The 23,909-nt window shown below is 37.9% G+C and overlaps 1 protein-coding gene across 1 annotated transcript; it reads left to right on the forward strand.

The window, feature by feature from the left end:
* Positions 1-3,230: 3,230 nt before the first annotated feature.
* On the forward strand, positions 3,231-22,015 carry TTPA (alpha tocopherol transfer protein). Its single transcript, XM_047726525.1, has 5 exons — positions 3,231-3,637; positions 9,572-9,725; positions 14,788-14,981; positions 17,286-17,396; positions 19,772-22,015. Exons 1-5 carry the CDS (start codon positions 3,434-3,436, stop codon positions 19,943-19,945), a joined length of 837 nt encoding a protein of 278 aa, XP_047582481.1. The 5' UTR covers positions 3,231-3,433; the 3' UTR covers positions 19,946-22,015.
* Positions 22,016-23,909: the final 1,894 nt, after the last annotated feature.

The following is a 23,909-nucleotide window of genomic DNA, read 5'->3' on the forward strand; positions in this document are numbered from 1 at the left end:
GGTCCAATCTAACCCAGTGTGACTGGCGTCCTTCTGAGAAGAAAGCATCGAGACGCAAACCCAGAGAGGTCAGGGAGATGGCCACGGAATCCTGGAGGCAGACACGGGAGCAATGCAGCTACAAAGCAGGAATACCAAAGACTGTTGCAAGGACCTGACGCTAGAAAGAAGCATGACACAGATTCTCCCTCAGAGCCTCCCAACAAGCAACCAATCCTGACTACACTTGGATTTGGGACTTCTACCTCCAGAACTGGGAGAATCAGTTTCTATCGTTTCATCCAACTGGTTGTGGGACTTTGTTTCAGCAGGCCTAGCAAACAAATATGGACCTGAATGGACAAGGAGTGGGTAGTTTTGGAAACTCAGAGGGAGTAGCTGTGGGGTTAGAAAGGGCTGCCTCAAAGGCACGGTGGCCTTCAATAAAGGGTGCAGCTGATTTGTTGCAACCCCTTGGGAAGCGAGCTGAGGGAATAAGACCTTGACCTCAAACTCTCCCCATCTCTGGTCGGTGCCTCCTGCCAAACAGAACTGGGAGCCAGAGGGCAAGGAGCATATTGGGGAAATCAATCAGTCAGCCTCATGCCACACAAATGGGAGAGAGGAATGGAGACTGCACATCTGAGATGGAAATGGAAAATATTCAACTCTGGGTATTAGATGCTACTGTGGAACTCTAGTGTCAAAAAAGGTATTGTAGTAATGTAAAAAGAAAAAAAGGAAGAAAGAAAACATGCCCATTAAAGTATTTATCAGCAAAAAAATGATCTGTAAGTATTCTTTAAACTATTTCAGTTTAGGGGCTTCTGGGTGGCTCAGTCAGTTAAGTGTTGGCCTTTGGCTCTGGTCATGACCCCAGAGTCCTGGGATGGAGCCCACGTTCAGCAGAGAGTCTGCTTCTCCCTCTCTTTCTGCCTCTCCCCCTGCTCATGCTCTCTCTCAAATAAATAAATAAAATCTTTAAAAAAATAATTTCAGCTCATTAAAAAAGCGAGAGAGGCAGACAAAAGACTGGCAAAATGGCACCGATTCCTGAAGCAGGTAGTCCGTTAATACTCACCACTATCGTCTCAATCTGCGAAATTTTCCATGATAAATATTACATTGAAAAATTTAAAACAACGTTTCTCAAACAATGTAGGAACAATCTGTGCTCCAGTGAAAAATTATGCACTGCGTAGACTCCAGACGACACCCTCTGGATTACTAGATTCTGATTTTATCTGAGTGGTGTCCCAACTTTGTACAGTGTACATGGTGATACCAGTGACAGGTAACTCTTGTCTAAGAACATGTGAATTCTGTCCTACCTGACAGAGTTTCGATTGGCCTTCCTCCCTCACTGTGAAAGAAGTTAGTCTCCATTATCTCTAGCTGAACTTTCTGCCCACTTTCAGAAAAGCAGATGCTGATTTCTAAGAACAAGTAGAAAAATGTGTTGAAAAAGTTTTGGAAAAGGACATGCTGTATATATGCTGTTTTTTTTTTTTAAGATTTTATTTATTTATTTGACAGAGAGAGATCACAAGTAGACGGAGAGGCAGGCAGAGAGAGAGAGAGAGGGAAGCAGGCTTCTTGCTGAGCAGAGAGCCCGATGCGGGACTTGATCCCAGGACCCCGAGATCATGACCTGAGCCGAAGGCAGCGGCTTAACCCACTGAGCCACCCAGGTGCCCCTGTATATATGCTCTTAATTCACGTTTAAACACTTGAAACTACTAGAGAAGACTGGTTTTCCTTGTATTGCTATTTCAGAGCTCTAAGTAAAGCCTCGCATGATCTACCCCTTCCTCTCCTCTTCTGGGTGTTCATTCAAACATCACTGCGTCCCTGCTGGCGTTATCCCCTTTCATCACTTTTTGTTTCCCCATGGCACTGATCGCCATCTCTCATGTCATATTTCATCAATTTTTTGTCTTGTTTATTGCCTGTCTCCCTCCACAAGAATGAGCAGTCCCTGAAGACAGGTGTTTCTACCTGTTTTGTTTACAGGTGTACCCTCTGCACTTTGAACAAAGTCTGGAAACAGTAGCAACTCAGTTACTATTCTTTTAAGGAGGGAAGGGGCCAGTCTCTCCACCACTCTCTTAAAGGCAAAGATTTAGTTTTATTGTTTGTGCAATTCTAGCATTTACCTGGCACATGGTTACATATTTAAGAGTTAGTAAGAATTTAAAAAAAAAAAAAAGAGTTAGTAAGAATTAGTCCCATGGATTCCCCAGGGGGACCCAGGTCAATTCTAGGACAGCTGCACTGGGTAGAGAAAAGCCCAATTTAACATCCCTTCTGGTTTCCACATCATTTCCCTGATTCCTCAATACCTGGGATGACTTAGATGAGGCCATACATCTTTAGAGTGTCAGTCAAAAGATTAGACACAGTGGTACATGGTAATGGAGGCAGTACATGGTGTTTACAACCTTTCTCTCTTTTCTTTTCTTTTTCTTTTTTTGGGGGGGGCACTCGCTAAACATTCATTTGTATATGTCACTAACAGGATAAAATGTCTGAGAAGACTGTCTGAATTCGGAGGAATGGGCCGAGACTATTGAGTTTTTAAGGTGGCATTATGGAATGTGTATTTTAGAAGCCACCGTGGCAATAGTTTGGGGTGGGAAGTCAGCTTGGAGCATTAATAAGAGTAAGGAGTGCTCAGTAATGAGTGGGTCACAGTGCCATTGAAAGGTTGTCTTAAGACACCTGGCAGCTTCAAGATGAAAAACCAGAAGGAAGGAAGGAAGGAAGGAAGGAAGGAAGGAAGGAAAGGAAGGAGGGAAGGAGGGAGGAAGGAATGGAGGGAATGGAGGAAGGGAGGAAGAGAGAGAGGAAAGGGAGGCTGGGGAGAAAAAGACAAACAATTTTTCTAGCAGAGAGAGAGACAGAGACAGAGACAGAGAGAGGGAGTGTGTGTGTGTGTGTGTGTGTGTATGTGTGTGTGTAAGACAGAAAAAATTTTTCTAGCAGAGAGAGAGAGACACAGAGAGAGAGAGAGAGAGAGAGAGAGTGTGTGTGTGTGTAAGACAGAAAAAAATTTTCTAGCAGAGAGAGAGACACAGAGAGAGAGAGAGAGAGAGAGAGAGTGTGTGTGTGTGTGTGTGTGCGTGAAAAATGCCCCAACTAATCTCTATCAGTGTAGGCAAACAAACTTTCTGACATCTTCCCCTTGGCAGTGAACACCAGGACTTCCCTCAACCGGAGAAAGGCTCGGCTTAACCACCCAGGGTTTCCAGAAGGAGTAGCACCGAGGGGATCCCACGTGGCTTCAGGCGCCCGCCCACCCACTCGCGGGTGTGAGAGGCGGGTCGCGGCCCGGCGGGGCGGGAGCGGGGGTGTGCGCTGGGCAGCCTCCACCAGAGGAGGGGCCGGAGGGTGGCGCGGAGTCCCCGCTTTTCCCCGGCGCCCCGATGAGGGCGGCCGACAGCGTGGGACGGGCATGGCAGAGATGCGGACGGGAACAGCGGCGGGGCTGCAGCTTAGCGCGCTGCCCGACCACTCCCCGCTGCTGCAGCCCAGCCTGGCGGAGCTGCGGCGCCGGGCCCGGGCGGCGGGCGCTCCGCCGACGCCTCTGCCACTCACCGACTCCTTCCTGCTGCGGTTCCTGCGCGCCCGGGACTTCGACCTCGACCTGGCCTGGCGGGTAAGCGCGCTTCCCCGCGGCATTTTCCCCGCGCGCCGGCAGGGCTGGGGACCAGAGGCATGGCCAGACCTCTGGGAAATGCCGAGTTGCCTGCCGAACCTGGGGAGGGTGCGCGCCCCTAAAGCACCCGGCGGTGGGCGGTGGCTGCAAGTGTTCTGAGAAATCCCGCGCCGGTCCTTCCAGTTTCTCTGAGTCATGGAAACGCGAAACCTGGAAAAATCTGGAGCGCTCTGGGGTGACGGCCCAGTTGACCCCAAACACTGGAACTGTGCTCTAGAGCGTGAGTGATTAAAAAAATCATAAACAGTAAAGGGTGCAAAGTAAATTTCTAAAAGAACTTAATAAAGGAGAGAAGTTCCCCACCCCAAACCTTCATTTTGCTGGTCATCTACCCAGAAGCAATTACTGTACCTGTTGATCTTTCTAGATTAGTCTGTGTTCACACAAGCATATGTATGTGTTTTACATTTGGCCTTGTTTATCTGTTTTTTGTTTTTACCTAATTTATCATAGAGATGAGCTTCGTTCAGTATGTGGGCATACATCTTATTCTTTTTGGGGTGTGTGTGTACTATTCCAGTGTGTGGATTTATTATATCAAAATGTATTAACCAGTCCCCCATTATTAGATAGAAGAGTTATCCTCACCAATGGCAATGCCCATATATGCTGTTCATTCCTTCGTTCAATGATTATTTTTTGAACTCTTAAAATTTGCCTGGCAGTACGCAAGATACAGTAAACAAAACAAGTGGGGCTTCTTCTATTACTGACTAGATATTGTAGTATGTATACATTTGTCTTTGTGCAAAAATAGGATTATATCCTTATAAGTTCAACCTGTGAAGTTCCTGGATGAAGTGAGGTATGCATTTTCAGGGGTGATGAATATAACTCTCCTTCAAAGTATTTGCACTAATTTTATCACTTTTGTATTACAAAATGGTGCCTTTTTCTCCATATTATCACCTACACTGTACTATCAAACCTTATGATCTGTGTCAACCCGTTTGGCAAGAAATTGGTTCTCATTACAATATGCATTTGTTTAATTGTTTAATTATAAGTGAGGTTAATCATCTTCCATATTTTTCAAATATATTTTAAATTATTTTCCAGTTAGCTGTTTTTACCATTTGTTAATTTTCTTGCATTTTGTTCACAAAAATATACATATACATTTTTATTCATAAAGTATCTTTATGTATTAAATAAGACTTTGCCCTAGTTTGATATCTTTTGACATTGTTTGTACTGGTTTTTTTTTTCTGTGCAGAATTTAAACATTTTTATGTAATCACATATATCGATTAGATTGCTCTTTGATGGTTTCTGATTGTTTTAAAAGCTTTTCTCCTCTCCAAAATTTTCTCTAGTAATTTATGACTTCTCTTTTGAATGTTGGAGTTGCTAACCTACTGAGATTTATTTTGATGTTAGGAATGAAATAGGAATCTGGCTTTATTTTTGTTTTGTCAAATGGTTACTCAGGTATCCCAGCATCATGGGTAATAAACTAATATTTACTCAGCAATTGCTGAATATAAAGACAATCTTAGGTCCTATGAGGAGTGCAGTTTAAATGAAACATATTAATGCGTAGAGATCACTAATAATAAAAAAGTGTGTGATTTGCTGCTTTCATTTTAGCTGCTTTTCAAAAGAAATGTTTAAACACAAGAAGAAATAAAATTTACCTCCAGAAACTGTTATATACGTATTGTTTTCTGTATTCTTTGTTTTCCTGAATTGTTTTCATTTCACCATGTCCTTGAGGAATTGGCTAGCAAGACTGTCTAAATCCCCTGGATAGGGATCAAGTTTCTGTCTGTGAACTCTTTGCCTTACTTTCCTGCCAAGTGGAAAGGAAAAGGAAAGGCTTAGAGTGTGAAACTTTTTTTTTTTTTTCAATTTCCTCCATAAAGGCAGATAATTCAACTCAAACTCCCTTATTTATAATAGAAAAGCCCTATAGATTTAGTATGTGAAGAAAGCTTGATAAGCCCCTCAGTTACAATGCAATTTCTCATTATTCTAGTTTTTGTATTTGAAGTTATAGTGAATTAATGAAGTTTTTATGATTCTAAAAGTTTATAGAGCACCAATTATTGGGTAAATAGTGTTTGTGTGGATTAGTTAATTATTATCTCGTTTTAGAAGAAACTGAGATGCAGTTTCTAGTCCAAAATCAGGTAAATTGGTAAAGGAGGGATTTGAACTTAGGTTGAACTGTGCAAAGCCTGTTCTCACAAGTATACTGTACTTGCTTCTTCCATTCAAAACAATGAACATAAAACTGCCAATGTTAACCTCAATGTGTCCTACAGATTCCTGTGAATATCTGTCTTTTATAAGTGACTAGTTCAGTTCCCTATGTTTTTGCTCCATGTGGCGAGTTTTTTGATTTTTGGTTTTTTAATCCTTTAATTATTTTTACGGTTTCCCTGAAGTCTTGGAAGCTTTAAAAAATCTGACTCTTACTGTAGCTTCTTTTGTAAAATTTATCGTATCACATGTCAGTTTCAGTGACTGTGTCAGTTTCAGTGTAAAATTGATCATATCACCTGTCAGTCCCAGTGACCCTGCTCCTGAGAGTTACTGCCCTTAAACAAATGTGTAATTTCCCTGAGCTTTAGTAGTCTTATCCGTAAAATGGAGTAACAATCGTTACCTCTCAGACTGGTTGTGAGAAGGAATTGAAATGGCGCCATTAAACCCTGTAAAGGCAGCACAGCTATAGTTGCTATTTTGTTTGAAAGTACATGAAAAATGTGAGAAGAAACTGACTCTATTACAAAGCATAGTTAAAACAAATCCTAACTTTTTACATTTATTTATTCCTAACTATGGCAAAAACAGGTGCCTTCCAGTAAAGAATGTTCCCTTGCTGCCAATTTTTTTTGTAGTTGTGGACTTTTGATGATTTGAGAATTGCTCAGTAGCAATTTATGTCATTTATATAACTTATTTATGTCAGCCGAATTTTGAGTTTATTTGCCTGCAGAAACGTAACGATCAAAGATCCAGGTTTAGGTATTTCAATTTGCGAAACTTAAATGTCAAAGGCGGGAGAGTGATTTGTGCATTTTTAAGAAAAAGTCAGTTTTTCAAGTATGTGAATTTGACTGGTTTACTCATGCGTTAGTTTATTCTTTCATTCAATACTTGTACCTATCTCCTGGGTGCCCAGCATTCTGCAGAGATGAATAAGCTTAGGACCCCGCTTGTCACCTAAAAGATCCCTTTTAATGAAGCTCCGACTTGTATGATTCCATGGGAAATTAAAATCGTCACTTTTATATAAGAGCTAATACGCTGCTTCTAGCGTTTTGCTTGAATTAAAAAGACTTTTCATATCTGAGGGAACTATCAAAGTAATGAGCACTGTAACATTCTTTTTACACTTATTCTGATGCCCTCAGACAGGAGGAGGAGGAGATACTCATAGAGTAGAATGAATATATCAGAATCTACAATGTGCCTTTTGTTCTTTCTCCTTTTGGAAATTGCTATTTAGGTCACCAATTATTTCTTTGTTGGCTAATATAGGGACTTTTTTCTTTCCTACCTTGCAGTTTTATTTAACCCATGGCAACATTCTCTTTTTAAAAAGAGTTCAGAGAAGTTTATTAAATGAAGAAATGAGAGGGAGAAAAACAGAGATTGAGAAAGTTAGAAAGACAACATTGGGGAGAGAGAGAGAGGAGAGGGGGCAGGCGGCACAAATAATTTTTTCCTCCCTTCTGTGCACCATGGTGTCGCTCCTCCTCCAGTCCAGTCAGCTTTTCTCTTTCTTCAGGCCATTACCGGTGTCCCACGTTTGGAATTTCACCCTCTGCTTGCCTTTTAAAATTTGTATTTGTAGTTTCTCCTCCGGGTCATTACTACTTTGTGATTACATCTGTCATGTTTATTTCAGTGAGTCTCAAATATGAAATTCGTCCCTTCCTTTCATCTAAACTTCCATTCCCCATTGCTAGTAGACCTCTTTTTTTTTTTAAGATTTTATTTATTTATTTGACAAGGAGAGATTACAAGTAGAGAGAAAGAGAGAGAGAGAGAGAAGAGGAAGCAGGCTCCCCACTGAGCAGAGAGCCTGATACGGGGCTCAATCCCAGGACCCTGGAATCATGACCTGAGCCGAAGGCAGAGGCTTAACCCACTGAGCCACCCAGGCACCCCACTAGTAGACCTCTTTGAACTCAAAATAGACATATTGTTGGGGCACCTGGATGGCATTGTTGGTTAAGCATCTGACACTGGTTTCAGCTCAGGTCTTTATCTCAGGATTGTGAGATGGAGGACTCCCTCAGGCTCTGCCCTTAGTGTGGAGTTTGCTGGAGATTCTCTTTCCTTCTCCCTCTGCCCCCCCTCTTGCTTATGCTCTCTCTCTCAAAATAATTAAATAAATCTTTAAAACAAAACAAAAAAAACCCTCAAACATATTGTCATGTTACAAAAATTGAGAATGCTAAATATTTTGAAGAGGAAAATTAAACCATAATAGACTTTAAATGCATAATTTGATTTTAGTATTCTCCAAGATACTGGCAATATCTGTATTAATTGTAAATGCAGAGTAACCATTATTGGTGGTTCTTTTAGAATGAAAAGACAACAGGATTCCTTCAGACCATACTTTACCAAGACCTACTATCTGGGCATACTGTTCCACTCAGAATGCATACCACAACTAACAAAGTTGATTTTTGTTGTTTTCCTATTAGTAGAAAGTATAACAATGGTACAGAGATGTTCTTTTGCACCTTTGATTTAGCTCTTTTTTGTAGGAAAGAAAATGAAGCAAAAAAAAATTCAAGTTCTCCTCAACATAATCCTGCGCTAAGATAGACAGATGAGCAATAAACCCAAATAACCTTCCTATTACAGCAATAGCAGTGGTAACTACCACTCATTATGCCCAGGGATGCTTTATGCTTAAGCCCACAAGGCAGATAGGGGGGAAATAAGACAGAAAGGAGTTAAATATTTACCCAACATCACACAGGTGATATGTAGTAGAGTCAAGGCTTTTCTGACGAAGCAGCCTGGTGATTTAATTTTTCATTACGTAACATGGCCTGGGTGACCCAGTTGTCACCAGCGGGTCAGCCCCAATGAGAGCAGGCATTTTATTCTGCTCATGGCTGTAACCCAAGTGCCTACCCAGTGTATAGAACATTGTAGATGCTCCAAAAATATTTGTAGCGCTAATTCGTTTGATTTCTATTTTTCCTTATTTCAGAACGGACTAAAGGTGGATGTTTCCGTTTTCTATTAGTGAGTAACAAATCACCCCCAATTTAGTGGCTTAAACCACAACTATTTATTTGTCTGTGATTCTTTCATTTGGTCAGGGCTGATTGGGGATGGCTCATCTGTGATCCACATTGCATCAGAAGGGAACTTGGCAGAGACCAGACTAAGATGGGCTCTGGTTGTCCAGTGCCTCTTTCCACACAGACTAATTAGTAATCTTATTCTTAGGTGGTTTCTGGGTCCCCAAAAGCAAACGCAGAAAGTCCCAGCCTTCCTACACTAGCAAAGTGTCACTTCTGCTGAAGCGAAATGTAAGGCCGGCCCAGATTCTGAGGGGAGGAATCAACTGGATCCCATCCGTAACGGGACAAATGGTGTGTGTCTACCAGGAGGGGAGGTATTATTGGTAGCTATCTTTGGAGACTACCAACCATAGGGGACAAATCAAAATTACTCAGCTTTGAATTTGTGATGAAGTCTTAGCACCTGAGATCCTTGCCGAAGGGAACTTAAGATTTTACAACTAAAAAAAAAGGAAAGAAAGAAAAATACCCCAGATTAAAATCCTGACATAACGGATGGTAAGGGCCCTTCGTAATGCCAGAGCTTTGCTTCCATTTTTATAAGTGCTTACCATGTATGCCCTATGTAGACAATTTTTATTTTATTTTCCAGTTACTGAAAAACTATTATAAGTGGAGAGCAGAATGTCCAGAAATAAGTGCAGATCTGTGCCCTCGAAGTATTCTTGGTCTTCTGAAGGCTGGTTATCTTGGAGTCTTGCGAGCCAGAGACCCCACTGGCAGCAAAGTTCTGATTTACAGAATTGGTAAGTCATATACAGCGCTGCTTTCCTTTTTCTTTCTTTTTTTTGATGCCATATTGAAAGGTCTAGGAGTCAATATTTAAGAATTTGGCTTTTCAGGTTTTAACTTAGATTTAATTTAGATTATAATGTCCCTTAAAAAAATAAAATGGCAATTGTGAGAAAATTAGAAACCAGTGAAAATCTTGCTTCCATTCTTCCACACAGTCAGCTGTATAAAATAAGAGAGAAAGAAAACAGAGTAGAGAAATATGGGCAGAGGGGGAGGTGAAAAAGATCAAGGTGAAGTGTTTAGAAAATGCTTAGTAGGAAACCAATAAGAATTCTGAACCATAATAACACAAGCTCCACGAGAGCATGGATTTTGTCTGTTCTGTTCACTGTATCCTAACACTGAAACCAGGACCTAGCACATGGTAGGTATTTAGTAAATATTTCTGGAGTGAGTGATGGCTATTTGGATAAGACCCAGGGCTGAGGAGCCAGGGGCTCATTCTCTGGAATGGGGGAAGGTCCAGTGGGAAAGCGGCATCCCTGGGTAGTGCCGAAGACACTGTATTCCACATACCCCTCTTGTCACAGCTTCCTCTTTTCACCATCAGGCCTTCCTAGTGTTTCCTATAGGTTGGTGACTGCCCCTTCCCTCGGCCTGAGTCTGATTAAAAATGGCGTGTAATGAAGAAGAACTCACGCTGCTCCCAGCATCCTCTCGTGGCCTAGCAGAAAGGACAAAGATAACTATCTTTGTAAATTTACAAAGATGTAAATTTACATCTGTAAATATTCTAGGGAGCTTTAGAATATTTATAGACTTGCTTTTCCTACCTGATTATAGATAAGATACATGCCTCTAACTCAACTGTTTATGACCTTGCAAGAAGGCTCTGCATTTATTTCTTTAGGGTACCAGAAGACCAAGTAGAATGATTCCTGTTGTTTGCTTCAGCTTATGTGTCAAATACAGTTAGATCAGTCATGAAGTCATTGTCCATAAAACAGACAACACAATGTCTGCCCTATCCTTTCGTTGCCCTATCAGTCTTCCAGGATGATGAACGAGGTTCCTCAAGTTCTTTAGAGGAGGAGTGGCCCAAGGAAAGATAGTATCTATGTTTTATATAGTGAGTAAACATAGATTGTATGACAATATGGTATGTCCAGCTTGAATTTGAATTTCAGATAAACAGGGTATAATTTTTCAGTGTAAGTATGCCCTATACATACTAAAAAATTATTTGTTGTTTATCTGAAATTCAGCTGTAACAAGGCATCTTATATTTTATCTGGGCCACTGGAAGTTTCCAGGAACATAACACTAAAACCATCAGGGGACTTTTTCTGCAAGTGTCCTGGCTCTGTACTGGCTGGCTGGAGTTTTTTCAAGCTTGTTCATAAATTACCTGGGGCAAGTAAAAGTGATACCTGGACAGTGAAAGAGCAAGCGTGCTCCTTTGATCATAAATTCCTTAACACTGGGGGCACCTGGCCAGCTCAGACAGTGGAATGTGTGATTCTTGATCTCAGGGTTGTGAGTTTGAGCCCCACATTGGGTATAGAGATTATTTAAAAATAAAAGCTTGGGCGCCTGGGTGGCTCAGTGGGTTAAGCCGCTACCTTCGGCTCAGGTCATGATCTCAGGGTCCTGGGATCGAGTCCCGCATCGGGCTCTCTGCTCAGCAGGGAGCCTGCTTCCCTCTCTCTCTCTATCTCTCTCTCTCTGCCTGCCTTTCTGTCTACTTGTGATCTCTCTCTCTCAAATAAATAAAATAAAATCTTTAAAAAAAAATAAAAGCTTTATGAATAAGTAAATAAATACATACATATCTTAACACTGCATCAATTGTCTTCTATTGCTTAGAGAGAGGGTTTCTTGTGGTACATTAACATTTAAGTATACCCTTTAACTAAAAGAGATTTTAAAATCAAGAAAACATGTAGGTTGGGGTGCCTGGGTGGCTCAGTCGGTTACGCTTCTGCCTTCAGCTCTGGTCATGATCCCAGGGTCCAGAGATCGAGCTCCACATTAGGCTTCTCGATTGGCAGAGAGCCTGCTCCTCCCTCTCCCTCTGCCTGCCACTCCACCTGCTTGTGCTTTCTCTCTCTTTGTCAAATAAATAAAATCTTAAATAAAAGAAAAAAGAAAACACATAGGTTAGTGATGGCCAGAACAGAAGGGCATGCAGCAAATTTCCTGTGTGTTATGTAGAATAAGATATTATTCTAGGATGAAAAGGGAAAACTCAGAAGAGGTTTAGGAGTAAAAGGAAAGGGTAGGATAAAGATTCATTAATTTTCTAAATGTGATTGAATTAATGGACAAAACTAAAAAAAGGAAACTGTGGTAGAGGTTCCCGGTGGAATGTTAGCATAACCACCTTTCCCTAGGTACCATCTCTGCAGTGAAAGCAGAGAGAAAATGCACAGAGCCTTTTTCTCTGGTCCATCAGGACAAAACAAGGTGAAACTCAGTTTTTGCCATTATTTGCCTACAAACCAGAGGATATAATTTTATGCCTTTTGAGACTATTATACTGCAGCAGCAAAAATAACATTTAACAGTGAGTCTTAAGCTTTGACTCTGGCTTAGTTCTTAGGAATACAAGTTCTACACCCGGGTTGGAACTGCAGCTCTGCTCTGTTCTAAATACATGGGCAGCTCTATGTACCTGTAACCCCAGTTTCTCTTCTATCAAACAGGCATAGTAAAAACCTATCTCATAGGGTTGCTGTGAGCATTACATCGTGGGATACACATGAAATAAGAGCATTACCTGATGTATGATAAGCACTCAATAAATATTACATAGATGCTGGAAAAGGAATTAAGAAGTTAAGGCATGTTTTTCTTTTGCCTTAAAGGAGCTTAGAGTCTAGACCAGTGCTATCCAATAGAATTTTCCATGATGATGAAACTGTTCTCCAATAGCCATTAGTTATATGTGGCTGTTGAGCACTTGAAATGTGGCTTTTGCAACTAAGAAACTGAATTTTTAATTTTATTTAATGTTAATTAGTTTAAATTTCAATAGCCACACATGGCTAATGGCTACCCCATCAGACAGCACACGTCTAGACAACTATGTTGGTGAGCTCAGGAATTTAGGCCAGTAACTATTTTCTTGACTGCAGATTTTCAGTTGTTCTGTTCATATTTTTCACCATTGTAGCTTTCTGCCAAGGTCTGAAGTAGTATAGTATATTTGAGCTGTGTTATCCATGAATTGATTACTCAAATTTTTACCAGGCAGCTGACGCTCTTAAAAAGCAAAGGGCAAACCCATTGTGCCTTTCTAGGAATACTTCTGATTCTGGGAATACTTCTGATTCTTTTCTATGTTCAATTTTTTCCTTACTGGTAGACACTCCCCAACCAACATTTAAATCTATTAAGGGTCAGAGTCTCCTTTGTCGGCATCACCTGTTCTACCACCATTACAATTCTGAAATTCTTTCCCGCACTGGTCTCAGCTTCCTCTTCTCATGCTACTTTCTATATAGACCTAAAATAATCCCAGTCGCAGGCTGTCGTACAAGCACAAACAACTCTCAGATTTCTGTCTTCACCGCACCATCTCCTGTCCCCAGGGATCCATACGAGCAGCACCCTATTCCAACTGTGTCCAACTGGATATCTCTCAGTCACCATTTTTACATGTCCAAAACTACTTACGATCTTTTCCTCCCAAAACATTTCTCTTCCACTGTTTCCTATCTCAGTAAGTGGTACCACCATTCTACCCAGTTGTCCAAGCCAGAAACTTTGGTATTTTGAAACTACCATTACTTAATCATGAATCTTTTTTTTTTTCCCCCTTTCACATTGTCTTCTTAGGCACTCCTTGGAATCTCCAGCATGAAGACTTGCATTTTTTTTTCAGCTCTGGACCATTTTTCTCTACTGTTATTCCTCTTTCCCCTCTTCCCTATTCTCTGCATTATTATCTTTCAGAACTCTAATTATTTGGATGTTGAAACTCTGGTTTCTACATGTCTCTAGCTGCATGAGTCTTTTGATGCATACTTACCAACTCCTGGCTCTTTTCAGAGAATTCCTCAGCTTGTATTCCAAACCATTACGCAATCATGGGTTATGTCTTTTCTGAGTTTGTCCCATTGACTGAGATTTGCTTGAATTATCATCTTTTTATTTACAAAATCTCAACTGATTCTTTTAAATAATAACCAGTTCTTATAATAATAGCCTACATTACCTTTTTCTTCCCTCATTGAAACTATTTTGCTTCTTTTTAATGTCTCTTGCTGTATTAACTGTTCTCTTAGGTTTTAGCGCCTTTGTTGAGTGTGATTCCCCACTTCTTAGTAATTTTTAAAATGTTATAATACTTAGTGCATGTGTATCTTCTTTTAAGATCACCTGTTTGCCTGTCCATTCCTGTCATTTCTGCTTGCCCTGGCCTGTCCAGGGATGGTGGGGGGAGGGGAGACGACAGGAATGTCACTAATCTTTTGTTGTTTCTCCTGGGTATGGGCCTCTATGGGAGTGCTTCTCTGGCTCTTTTCCAAAGCCCACACTTACAGTTCTGGCCTGTACAGACATGGCAGCTATGTGCTACTGTCACGGAGGGGTGTCTGACACATGAGCCTGCCCATTTGTTCTTCAACCATTTCCCTTAGCAACCTCTTTGGTTACTGTGGGGCCCTAGTTACTCTTTATAATCCTTTATCATCCAAAAGCCCCTGCTTTTCCCATTTCTAACACTTCTGAGCTGGGAGCATACCTGGGGACATTTTCATCTTTAGCCACAACCCTCTCCTGAATGTTTTGGGCTATAGCTTCATCTGGCAATCAAATCCAGTCTGCATTCAATCTCTTCTCCCTGATGCTCTTACAAATCTGTTTTTCGCTAGGGATCTGAGGTTGGAGGGAAAAGCAGGAACATGTTTTTGGACCACCAATTTAATCCATTATTTAATCCATGATCTTTGTACATGTTTTTATTTCTACTGATCTTTTAAGTCTCAAAAGAGTTAGTTTCCCATTGTAAATCTTCCTGAATCTTTACACTATACTGAGATATGTTATTTAAAAATTTTTTCTTTTTAGCACAATGGGACCCAAAAGTTTTCACAGCTTATGATGTTTTTCGTGTAAGTCTAATCACATCCGAGCTTATTGTACAGGAGGTAGAAACTCAGCGGAATGGTATCAAGGCTATCTTTGATCTAGAAGGCTGGCAGTTTTCTCATGCTTTTCAAATTACCCCATCCGTAGCCAAGAAGATTGCTGCTGTTCTTACAGTAAGTGTATATTTTAACTCTTTGGGATACTAATTCCAAATAGTAGATTTAAATTTAGTTATATATTCAACAAAGCAAGAGAATAATACATTTATTAGAAAATTAAATAATTTTAAAATGATACATAGAATTCAGTAATGCTAAGAGAAAGTAAAGTGTTTTTTTTTTTTAAATTAACATATGTATTATTTGCTTCAGGGGTACAGGTCTGGGAATCATCAGTCTTACACAACTCACAGCACTCACTATAGCACATACCCTCCCCAATGTCCATAACCCAACCATCCTCTCCCTACCCCCTCGCCCCAGTAACCCTCTGTTTTGTGAGATTAAGAATCTCTCATGGTTTGTCTCCCTCCCTGATCCCATCTTGTTTCATTTTTTCCTTCCCTATCCCCGACAACCCCTCCACCCTGCCTCTTATCAGAGAGATCATATCATAATTGTTGAGAAAGTAAAGTATTATTAATTCATAAAAGAAAGAATGTTGCAAGAAACTGAAAATATGTTCAAAATTAGTAGCCAAATAATTTATGCATTTAAATAATAACATGGTAACTTTCTCTTTCTATTACTCAAATTTTCTTCCTAAATTAAAAGATTGACTCAAAACAATATTTATAGCTATGGTACAATAAAATGTTACATTCTTGGTAGGTATAAATTCATACAGTTCTTTCAGAAATTAAAAGGTTTTTTTTAAGATGACCATCATCTTTGATCCAGTAGTGATCCAGATCTACTTTCAGGGACCTAACCAGCGAATAATCTGAAACACAGTAAAGACTTCATATATAATGACAATAGTAGCTGACTGTGGCCCAGGTACTTCACTAAGTATCTCAAGTGCATTACCATTTAATGGCCAAACAAGCCTATGGCTATTATTTTTTCCATTTTACAGATTAACTATGTCAGAGGGATGACATAGCAATGCCCAAACACACACATTTTGTAGTGAATCAAGAATTCAGGTCAGGTCATCTGAGTGTAAGAGTTGTGTTTATAACCACAATTGGCTCAGATAAATATGGTTACTTATAGCATCAATTTTTATAGATGAAAATTAGAAATAGCTTATTTGTCCAGAAATAGGAAAATTATGGTATATCCATTTGATAGATTATCACAATAATATTAAAACTTATGATATGGAGGCAACTGGGTGGCTCAGTTGGTTAAACGGCTGCCTTCAGCTCAGGTCATGATTCCAGGGTCCTGGGATTGAGCCCCACATCAGGCTCCCTGCTCAGCAGAGAGCCTGCTTCTCTCTCTCCCTCTGCCTGCAGTTGTGCTTACTTGTGCTGTCTATCTCTCTGTCAATTAAACAAATAAAACTCATGGTATGTACAAAATTGTATTGTTACTGAAACAAAACAGGATGAAAATTATTTAGAAAGCGTATTGGCAGTTATGTTTAAAATAAAATTATTCGGGGCACCTGGGTGGCTCAGTGGGTTAAGGCCTCTGCCTTCGGCTCAGGTCATGATCCCAGGGTCCTGGGATCGAGCCCCACATCGGGCTCTCTGCTGTGCGGGGGGCCTGCTTCCTCCTCTCTCTCTCTCTGCCTGCTTCTCTGCCTACTTGTGATCTCTGTCTGTCAAATAAATAAATAAATAAATAAATCTTTAAAATAAAATTATTCGTAGAAAGATCCTGGAAGGATAATCTCCAAATTGATAACACATCTGTAAAAGCTATGCATAGGGGGAAAAGAAAGAATTTTGCATGAAAGAAATTTGGCAGGAGAAATCTGTATGTTAACACATTTTGGATAAGAAAACTTTTGATGATGTGCTTTTTATTTAAACTCTTAACTTTTTAAAGTTTCTAAATAAATCAATATTACTTTGATGTGACAGACCTATACCTGTGCCAAAAGTTTAAAAGTGTGTGTTTACTATTCCTTCAGCTTCCATGAAATTTTAATTTTTTACTCAAAATAAAAATTAGGGGAAATTTGTTAAATATAAATGTCCAAATGACTCATTGGTTCTTTGAAAGAACATTTATATGTGATTGGAGAATATATTTTCTGTGTTTTACTTACAAAGATGCAAGTGTTTCTTAAAATACTTTGCCTAAGCTATAAGGTGAAACTTTTTTTTAGAGATCTTTCCTTAATCTTGTGACTGTGAACTGCAAAGTAGGCTATTGTGTTGATGGAATAAATAATTCTGAAAATAAAATCCCACTTTAGGTACTGCACTAAGTGTAGCAAGTGTTTAGAGAAGGGACTGGTCAATAGGAATATATATTGATTTATGCTTTGTTATTAGCAATTTTTTTCTTTATTTTCAAAAGGATTCCTTTCCATTAAAAGTTCGTGGTATCCATTTGATAAATGAGCCAATAATTTTCCATGCTGTCTTTTCCATGATTAAACCATTCCTGACTGAAAAAATTAAGGAACGGGTAAGTAAAACATATTCAAGTCATTGTTCTTCTGTACCAAATGTTCTAATCCTTCTTATTTAAGAATTGAATTATTACCTCCCCTCCCCAGTGTTTTAAGTATTATCTAACAAACCATTTTTATAAATTAAAATTCCTTTTTAATTTTGAAAAATTAAGTTAGGCTGTGGGGGGAAACAACCTCTCATTCATTGAGGTGAAAGTGCAAAACGGTCTATTCCCTATGAAGGGCAGTGTGCTAATAGTTACCAAATTACAGCTTTTGCACTTCTTGGATTTTATCCCAGGGCTATATAAGCATGTAAACAAAAATTACAGATACAAGAGGATTCATTGCAGGAAAGACTAGAAACCACCAAGTGTTCGTCATTAGGGAACTTGCTAAATAAACAGATAAATCAACACAATGGAATACAGTAAGATATTCATGATGGCTTGTAAAGTGACATAAAAAAAGGAAGAACAGTTTTTATGGTATGCTACCTTATGTATAAAAAGGGGAGAAGTTAGAATCTCTAGTTATATTTGCATTGAACGGATATCCAAGAAAGCAACCTAACTATATGTAATAGAGTAGAGGTGTTGATGAGTTTTGAGTAGGGACCAAGGCATTTCATTGTTTATCTTTTATCTTGTTTTGATTTATAGCTATATGAATGTATTATCTGTGCAAATAAAAAATGTATTTAAATTAGACATGCATAACTGAAAACCACAGTACCCAAGGTATGTGACTTAATGTCACATTAATTAAAGCAAAGCTTGTGGAGCCTTATTTCAGGTGAATATCTAATATCTCTTAGGATTTTTCAAGTATTAAAAATAAAATTTAAATTCCCAAGAATGCGGGGTGCCTGGGTGGCTCAGTGGTTTAAGCCGCTGCCTTCGGCTCAGGTCATGATCCCAGGTCCTGGGTTCGAGCCCCACATCGGGCTTTCTGCTCAGCAGGGAGCCTGCTTCCTCCTCTCTCTCTGCCTGCCTCTCTGCTTACTTGTGATTTCTCTCTGTCAAATAAATAAATAAAATCTTTGAAATAAATAAATAAATAAATAAATAAATAAATAAATAAATTCCCAAGAATGGCAACCACTTTTCTACATTACTCTATAAAAGATAATTTGTAGAGTTACCCAGTAGGAATTTCTATCTGTATTCAAGAAGAACCACACCTGTGAAGAAGGCCACTTTTCATGTTAGTATTTTTAGAAAAGTCGATTTTGGGGGGCTCATTTTTGTCTTCCCTCAGTGTAGATTGATAATAGCTGACACATTTTGTTTAACTCTGAAAGATCTAAAAATAAGTATTTCTATTTTGGGTTGTATTCTGGACAAATAAAAACAAAACCAAAAAACTGAACCTAATGAGTAGGATAATATGAGCAAAAAAGAAAGAAAAATTTAAAAATTGAGAAGGTAGGTGGAGTATTTCAGGGAAAGGTAATTGACATGAAACAGACTTGCCAAAGTAAGAGAGATGGGGACCCAATCAAGCCATTCTCCTCCCTTTCAACTTTTTGGCACTATCCTGTGAATGTTTTATTTGCCCCCTTCTGAGGAAATCATAGAATTTTCATTAGCTGATGATATTTTTAAACATTTCAGAAGAAATCAGGTTCCCGAGTATAGGAAACTTGTTTCTTTCATTTTTCAGTTCTCATATCCTAGCATATAGTATAAAAGCATATCCTGCTTTTAAATGATCATTGACTGTATAGATGAACAGTTTACCCTACCAGGTGGAAAAAGGGATTTATTTTTAGCAAGATGTGCTTTTAGTTGACGGATTTAAGTCTTTATTTTAATTTCATAGCATCATATGGTCACTTTTTATAGTTTAAGTATTTGAAAACTTAAGGTATTCAACCATCAACAATTGTCTCTTAATTCTGTCCTAGCCAAGAGTATCCATCAACTGTACCACGTAAAATACTCCCCATATACATAGCTGTGTGCGCTGATAAATGCTTCTAATTCATATGAACTAATACCAGGTAGTATAGTTTTATCATCTCTAGAACAGATATTTTGCTAAGAATCACCTGTACATTAGGGAATAGAATGTATAAAATGATTTTATTTAGAGTTTTAAAAATCTATTTTTGAAAGAGGACAGAATATCTTTTAATAAATCTTATATATGCAAATACAAATACATATAAAAAAAACAAGATGGTTAGACTCCTAAGCAGCACAATAGAAATTTAAGTATAATTCTTACATAAGCAGAGAAATAAAGGGCATAGCAATTATACATGCTCTCCTATCTTGAAAGTCATTAGAATACCTTATTTTATGGTGTTGATTTTACATTTGAAATATATGTAATCTAGTGAGAGACTGAGGGCATATCTTCTAAAACATTTTGGCTATTTCAGATTCACATGCATGGGAACAATTATAAACAAAGCTTACTTCAGCATTTCCCAGACATTCTTCCTCTGGAATATGGTGGTGCAGAATTCTCCATGGAGGACATTTGTCAGGAGTGGACAAATTTTATAATGAAGTCTGAAAATTATCTCAGCAGCATCTCACAGATCAATCAATGAGAAGAAGTTATTTAATGTGAATGACTTCCTAATTACAAATACGTGAGTGAGATCCTACCTGGTTATATGAATGAAAGAAAAAAATCCTTTAAGCTAATTAACACTTGTCTGATTGATCTTTTAAATTGTAAAACTCTTCTGACATGAGCAACATGGATATTTGGGAAACTTCTTGACTTTTTAAATGCACTTTCTTTATCTTTCAAGTAGTTAAATGTTTGTATACCTTAAAAGCATAGAAAGGATTCCTGATTTTTATACTTGAAATTATCTCCTAAAGTAGCTGTTTCTGAAGTTTCATTTTCAACAAGTTATCTGACTACATTGGTTGAGTAATAAATGTATAAATAGTCCACAGAAAAGAAGTATTAGTACAAATCAACTGATGATGAAAATCTATTAATACTCATCTTGGGTGAATGTCAGATTAGATTATAATTCAGATTAAAATCTGAATACAGTTTTACAGAGTTTTTTCTATGGACCAGCAAGATAGTTCATCTCAGGGAAGTTCTATTTCAGCACATGTGCACAACAGAAACTTTTGATTAAAGAGTCCGTGCACCATAAAGTATTATATGTAGCATCTAGAGGTCTTCATGAAATTACTCATGTTGCTACAATTGATAATCAAAAATAATTTAGGAAATATTTCAGGCATAGCTGATAGTTTTTAAATACTTTTCCTGCATTTTCAAATAAATCAAGAATGTAATTCTGACATCAGTTTTTGGTTATTCTTATCATGACTATATAGAGAATTAGAAATGGAATAATATTTAATTGTCATACATACATGACTCTCTTTTTAATTGAACAATAACACAACTACACAAAGGAAAGGAAATGTTTACATTTAAAAAATCACTGTCAGTTACACCTGGAACTTTTCAGATTATATATGAAATAATTCTACGTTTACTACATATCAGAATATTCTAGCCAAATTCTATAATTCATGTGTACTTTAAAAAAACAGTAGTTAAAATGTGATGTTTCCATTATAGTTTATGTCAAAGAATATTTTGCTTATTAAGAAAGATACAATGTCAATATAGCTTTCAGTTTATGACTTTTTATAGTGTTTCATAATTTTTTAATTTTAAGATTTAAAATAAAAAAACACAGGGTGCAAAATTTGTTAAATATTGTTTAGCTTAGTTGAGTTTCAACATTAATCATACAATGGCATCTTTGTGAAAGGATATATGAAGGGCGTTTTTCTTTATAAGAAAATTATTCTAATCAGGTGAGCTGATACTTGTGATTCTCTGTCTATGAAAAAATTGAGAGCACTTGTGAATGTTCTTTAGAGAACATATTTAATTTTGACTTGGCATTGGGAAGCTAACTTTACATTATAATTTTTATTAAAAAATTACATCATGCTTGTTTTCTAAAAAATTTTTATTAAAAAATTACATCATGCTTGTTTTCTAAAAAATTTTCTAAAAAAATTACATCATGCTTGTTTTCTATAAAAACTATAAAAAATAAAAAATTATAAAAAATTTTGTACCTTCCTTTACAAATCATATAATTCACAAAATTATATAATTAGAAATAATAGCACAATAAAATCATTGAAAAATAATAAACAATAAAAACAAAAAAGCTCTGGTTTACCCAACTTGTATTCCCCTGTAAAGGAGGTTTATGTCTGAGTTCCACTTCATTTACGTTTGGGTACTTAAAACACTTTCTATGACACTGTGAAGTACACAAATAAATGGTAATATTTAAAAAGGTCTCTTAGATGTGATTCACTGGCGATGTTATTAACAGCAAAAAAAAAATGAAAATACGTCAATCATTTCATGATGGGACTTTGACTTTTTTTAAATGCAACAATTCTTTGAAGCAAACTGAAAGAACAATGTGAAATGAGCAATTTTATAAGGTTGTAAGATAAATAACTATCAAATTGTCTCTATTAGTTTACCGTGATTGTGCCAGAAGTGCCTTTTATTTATAAGGTTAACGCTAACATGCGCTCATTGTGTTAGTGAACTGCACAATAATTTGTTTTAATATTTCTCAAAAGAAAATAAAGATCTTTCACATAAACAATACCTGTTTCTTTTTCGTTTTTAAATACAATATAAATATTAGGCATTTATTTGCAATAATTGCTTTTCTTTACAGATAAGTTTAAGAAAAACATCACATTTGTTAAGTTTTATTGACTAATAAGATTGACTTGGGTACATTACACAAATGCTAATTTTTCCTCTGTAAGTTTTCATTACAGGCTGGTTTTCCAGGCTGCTGAGTTCAATACCATCTTCCTCTAGTGTTTTTTGCTATGCTTAAAGGGACCATGAACTAATTTCATGAAACTAAGCCATGCAGATTTACTAAGTTAAAACTTCTAAGTGAAAAAAGAGTTTGCTACTTAATCAAATAATTTAATTTTGAAACAATCTGCGGTTAGCCCAGATTGTGATTTTATATTTATATTATGTATTTTAATATATTTATGTGTTAAATATATTAGTAATTAACATTAATATATATTAATATATTAAACATATATTATAAATATTAAGTATTTTTATACAATATATAATATACTTATATACTTAAATATACATAATATTTATACTATGTATTTTTCTTACAGAAATAACACTGAAGAACTAGAGCAAATACTGTCTTTGCTGCTCATCTAAGTTAAGTCTATAGCTCACAAAACAGGTCAAACCTACGAACCAACCGAAAACTTAGTATACTAGTAGGATCGCGTTGTCTGAAACACTATTTACTGGCCTTATACATTGAATTTTGCCACACTTAGATGCCGTAGAGGAACTGTGATTTACAAAGGCAGAACTAGAAATGGGGGTAATAAAATTAGGATTGGCAGCAGTACCTCTCACTGATTTTCTTATTAGCAAGGACACATACCATCTTCCTCCTGTCCTCATAGCTAGTATTTCCTTGACTGCTCTCTTTTCTACCCAAGTCAATCATATTAATCTATAAAATGTCTACTTTAAAAAAAAAAGATTTTATTTATTTATTTGTCAGAGAGAGAGCATAAGCAAGAGGAGTGGCAGGCCAGGCCGAGGGTGAAGTTGGACCCTTGCTAAGCAGGGAGCCTGATGTGGGACTCAATTCCAGGATCCTGGGATCACGACCTGAGCCGAAGGCAGACGCTTAACCAACTGAGCCACTTACGCAACCCAAATGTCTACTTTTGATAACACCATACACTGAATTAAATACTACAGTGACTGGAAAAATTAACTAGATGCTGCCTAGAAGAGAGAAAATATTTACCTAAAATAGCCAGGTAAAGTGCAATATAGAGTACAGGTCATTAGAATGGTTCCAATAGAATGCTTTGGAAGGAAAGATAATTTCCACGTGGGATAACTGAGAATGTGTTCTGAGAAGAGGTACAATTTGAAGCAGAGCCTTTAAGGTGATTGGACTGCCCTAGAGAACAATGAGAACTGAGGAGGGGAAGGATATTCCAAGAAAAGAAATAGCACAAGCAAAGACAGGGACGAGAGAGAACAGGCCATGTCTGAGAAACAGTAAATAGTCCTACCATTTTTGGAGGGGGGGGAAGAGGTACAGGAGGTAAGACTTTCCCTAGAAAGATGCACAGGAAACAAACTGTGGGAGGCACTGAACACCTGCTGAAGGGCACTCGAACCATGGACTACTTATTTTGTGCCAGAACTTAGGTTCACATACGTTGTGTCGTTCAATCTTGGCCGAAAAAAAAAAGGTAAAAGGCATTATGCCCATTTTTACAGAAGAGACTTGAACTTTGAATGTGTCTGTTCCTGGCTCAGGGTCACAGAGCTAGTGAATGCCAGCATCAGACTGAACTTGGCCCTTCTGGCTATAAAATCCACACCCCCACACCACCACCACGCTCCTCCCAGAGAGTTCCACGGGCCACCAGATTCCACCAGTCCTACTTGGAAATGTCTGACCTTAGCCTATTTCT

This window comes from Lutra lutra, chromosome 4, assembly GCF_902655055.1.
Source record: "Lutra lutra chromosome 4, mLutLut1.2, whole genome shotgun sequence".
Lineage (NCBI taxonomy): Eukaryota > Metazoa > Chordata > Mammalia > Carnivora > Mustelidae > Lutra > Lutra lutra.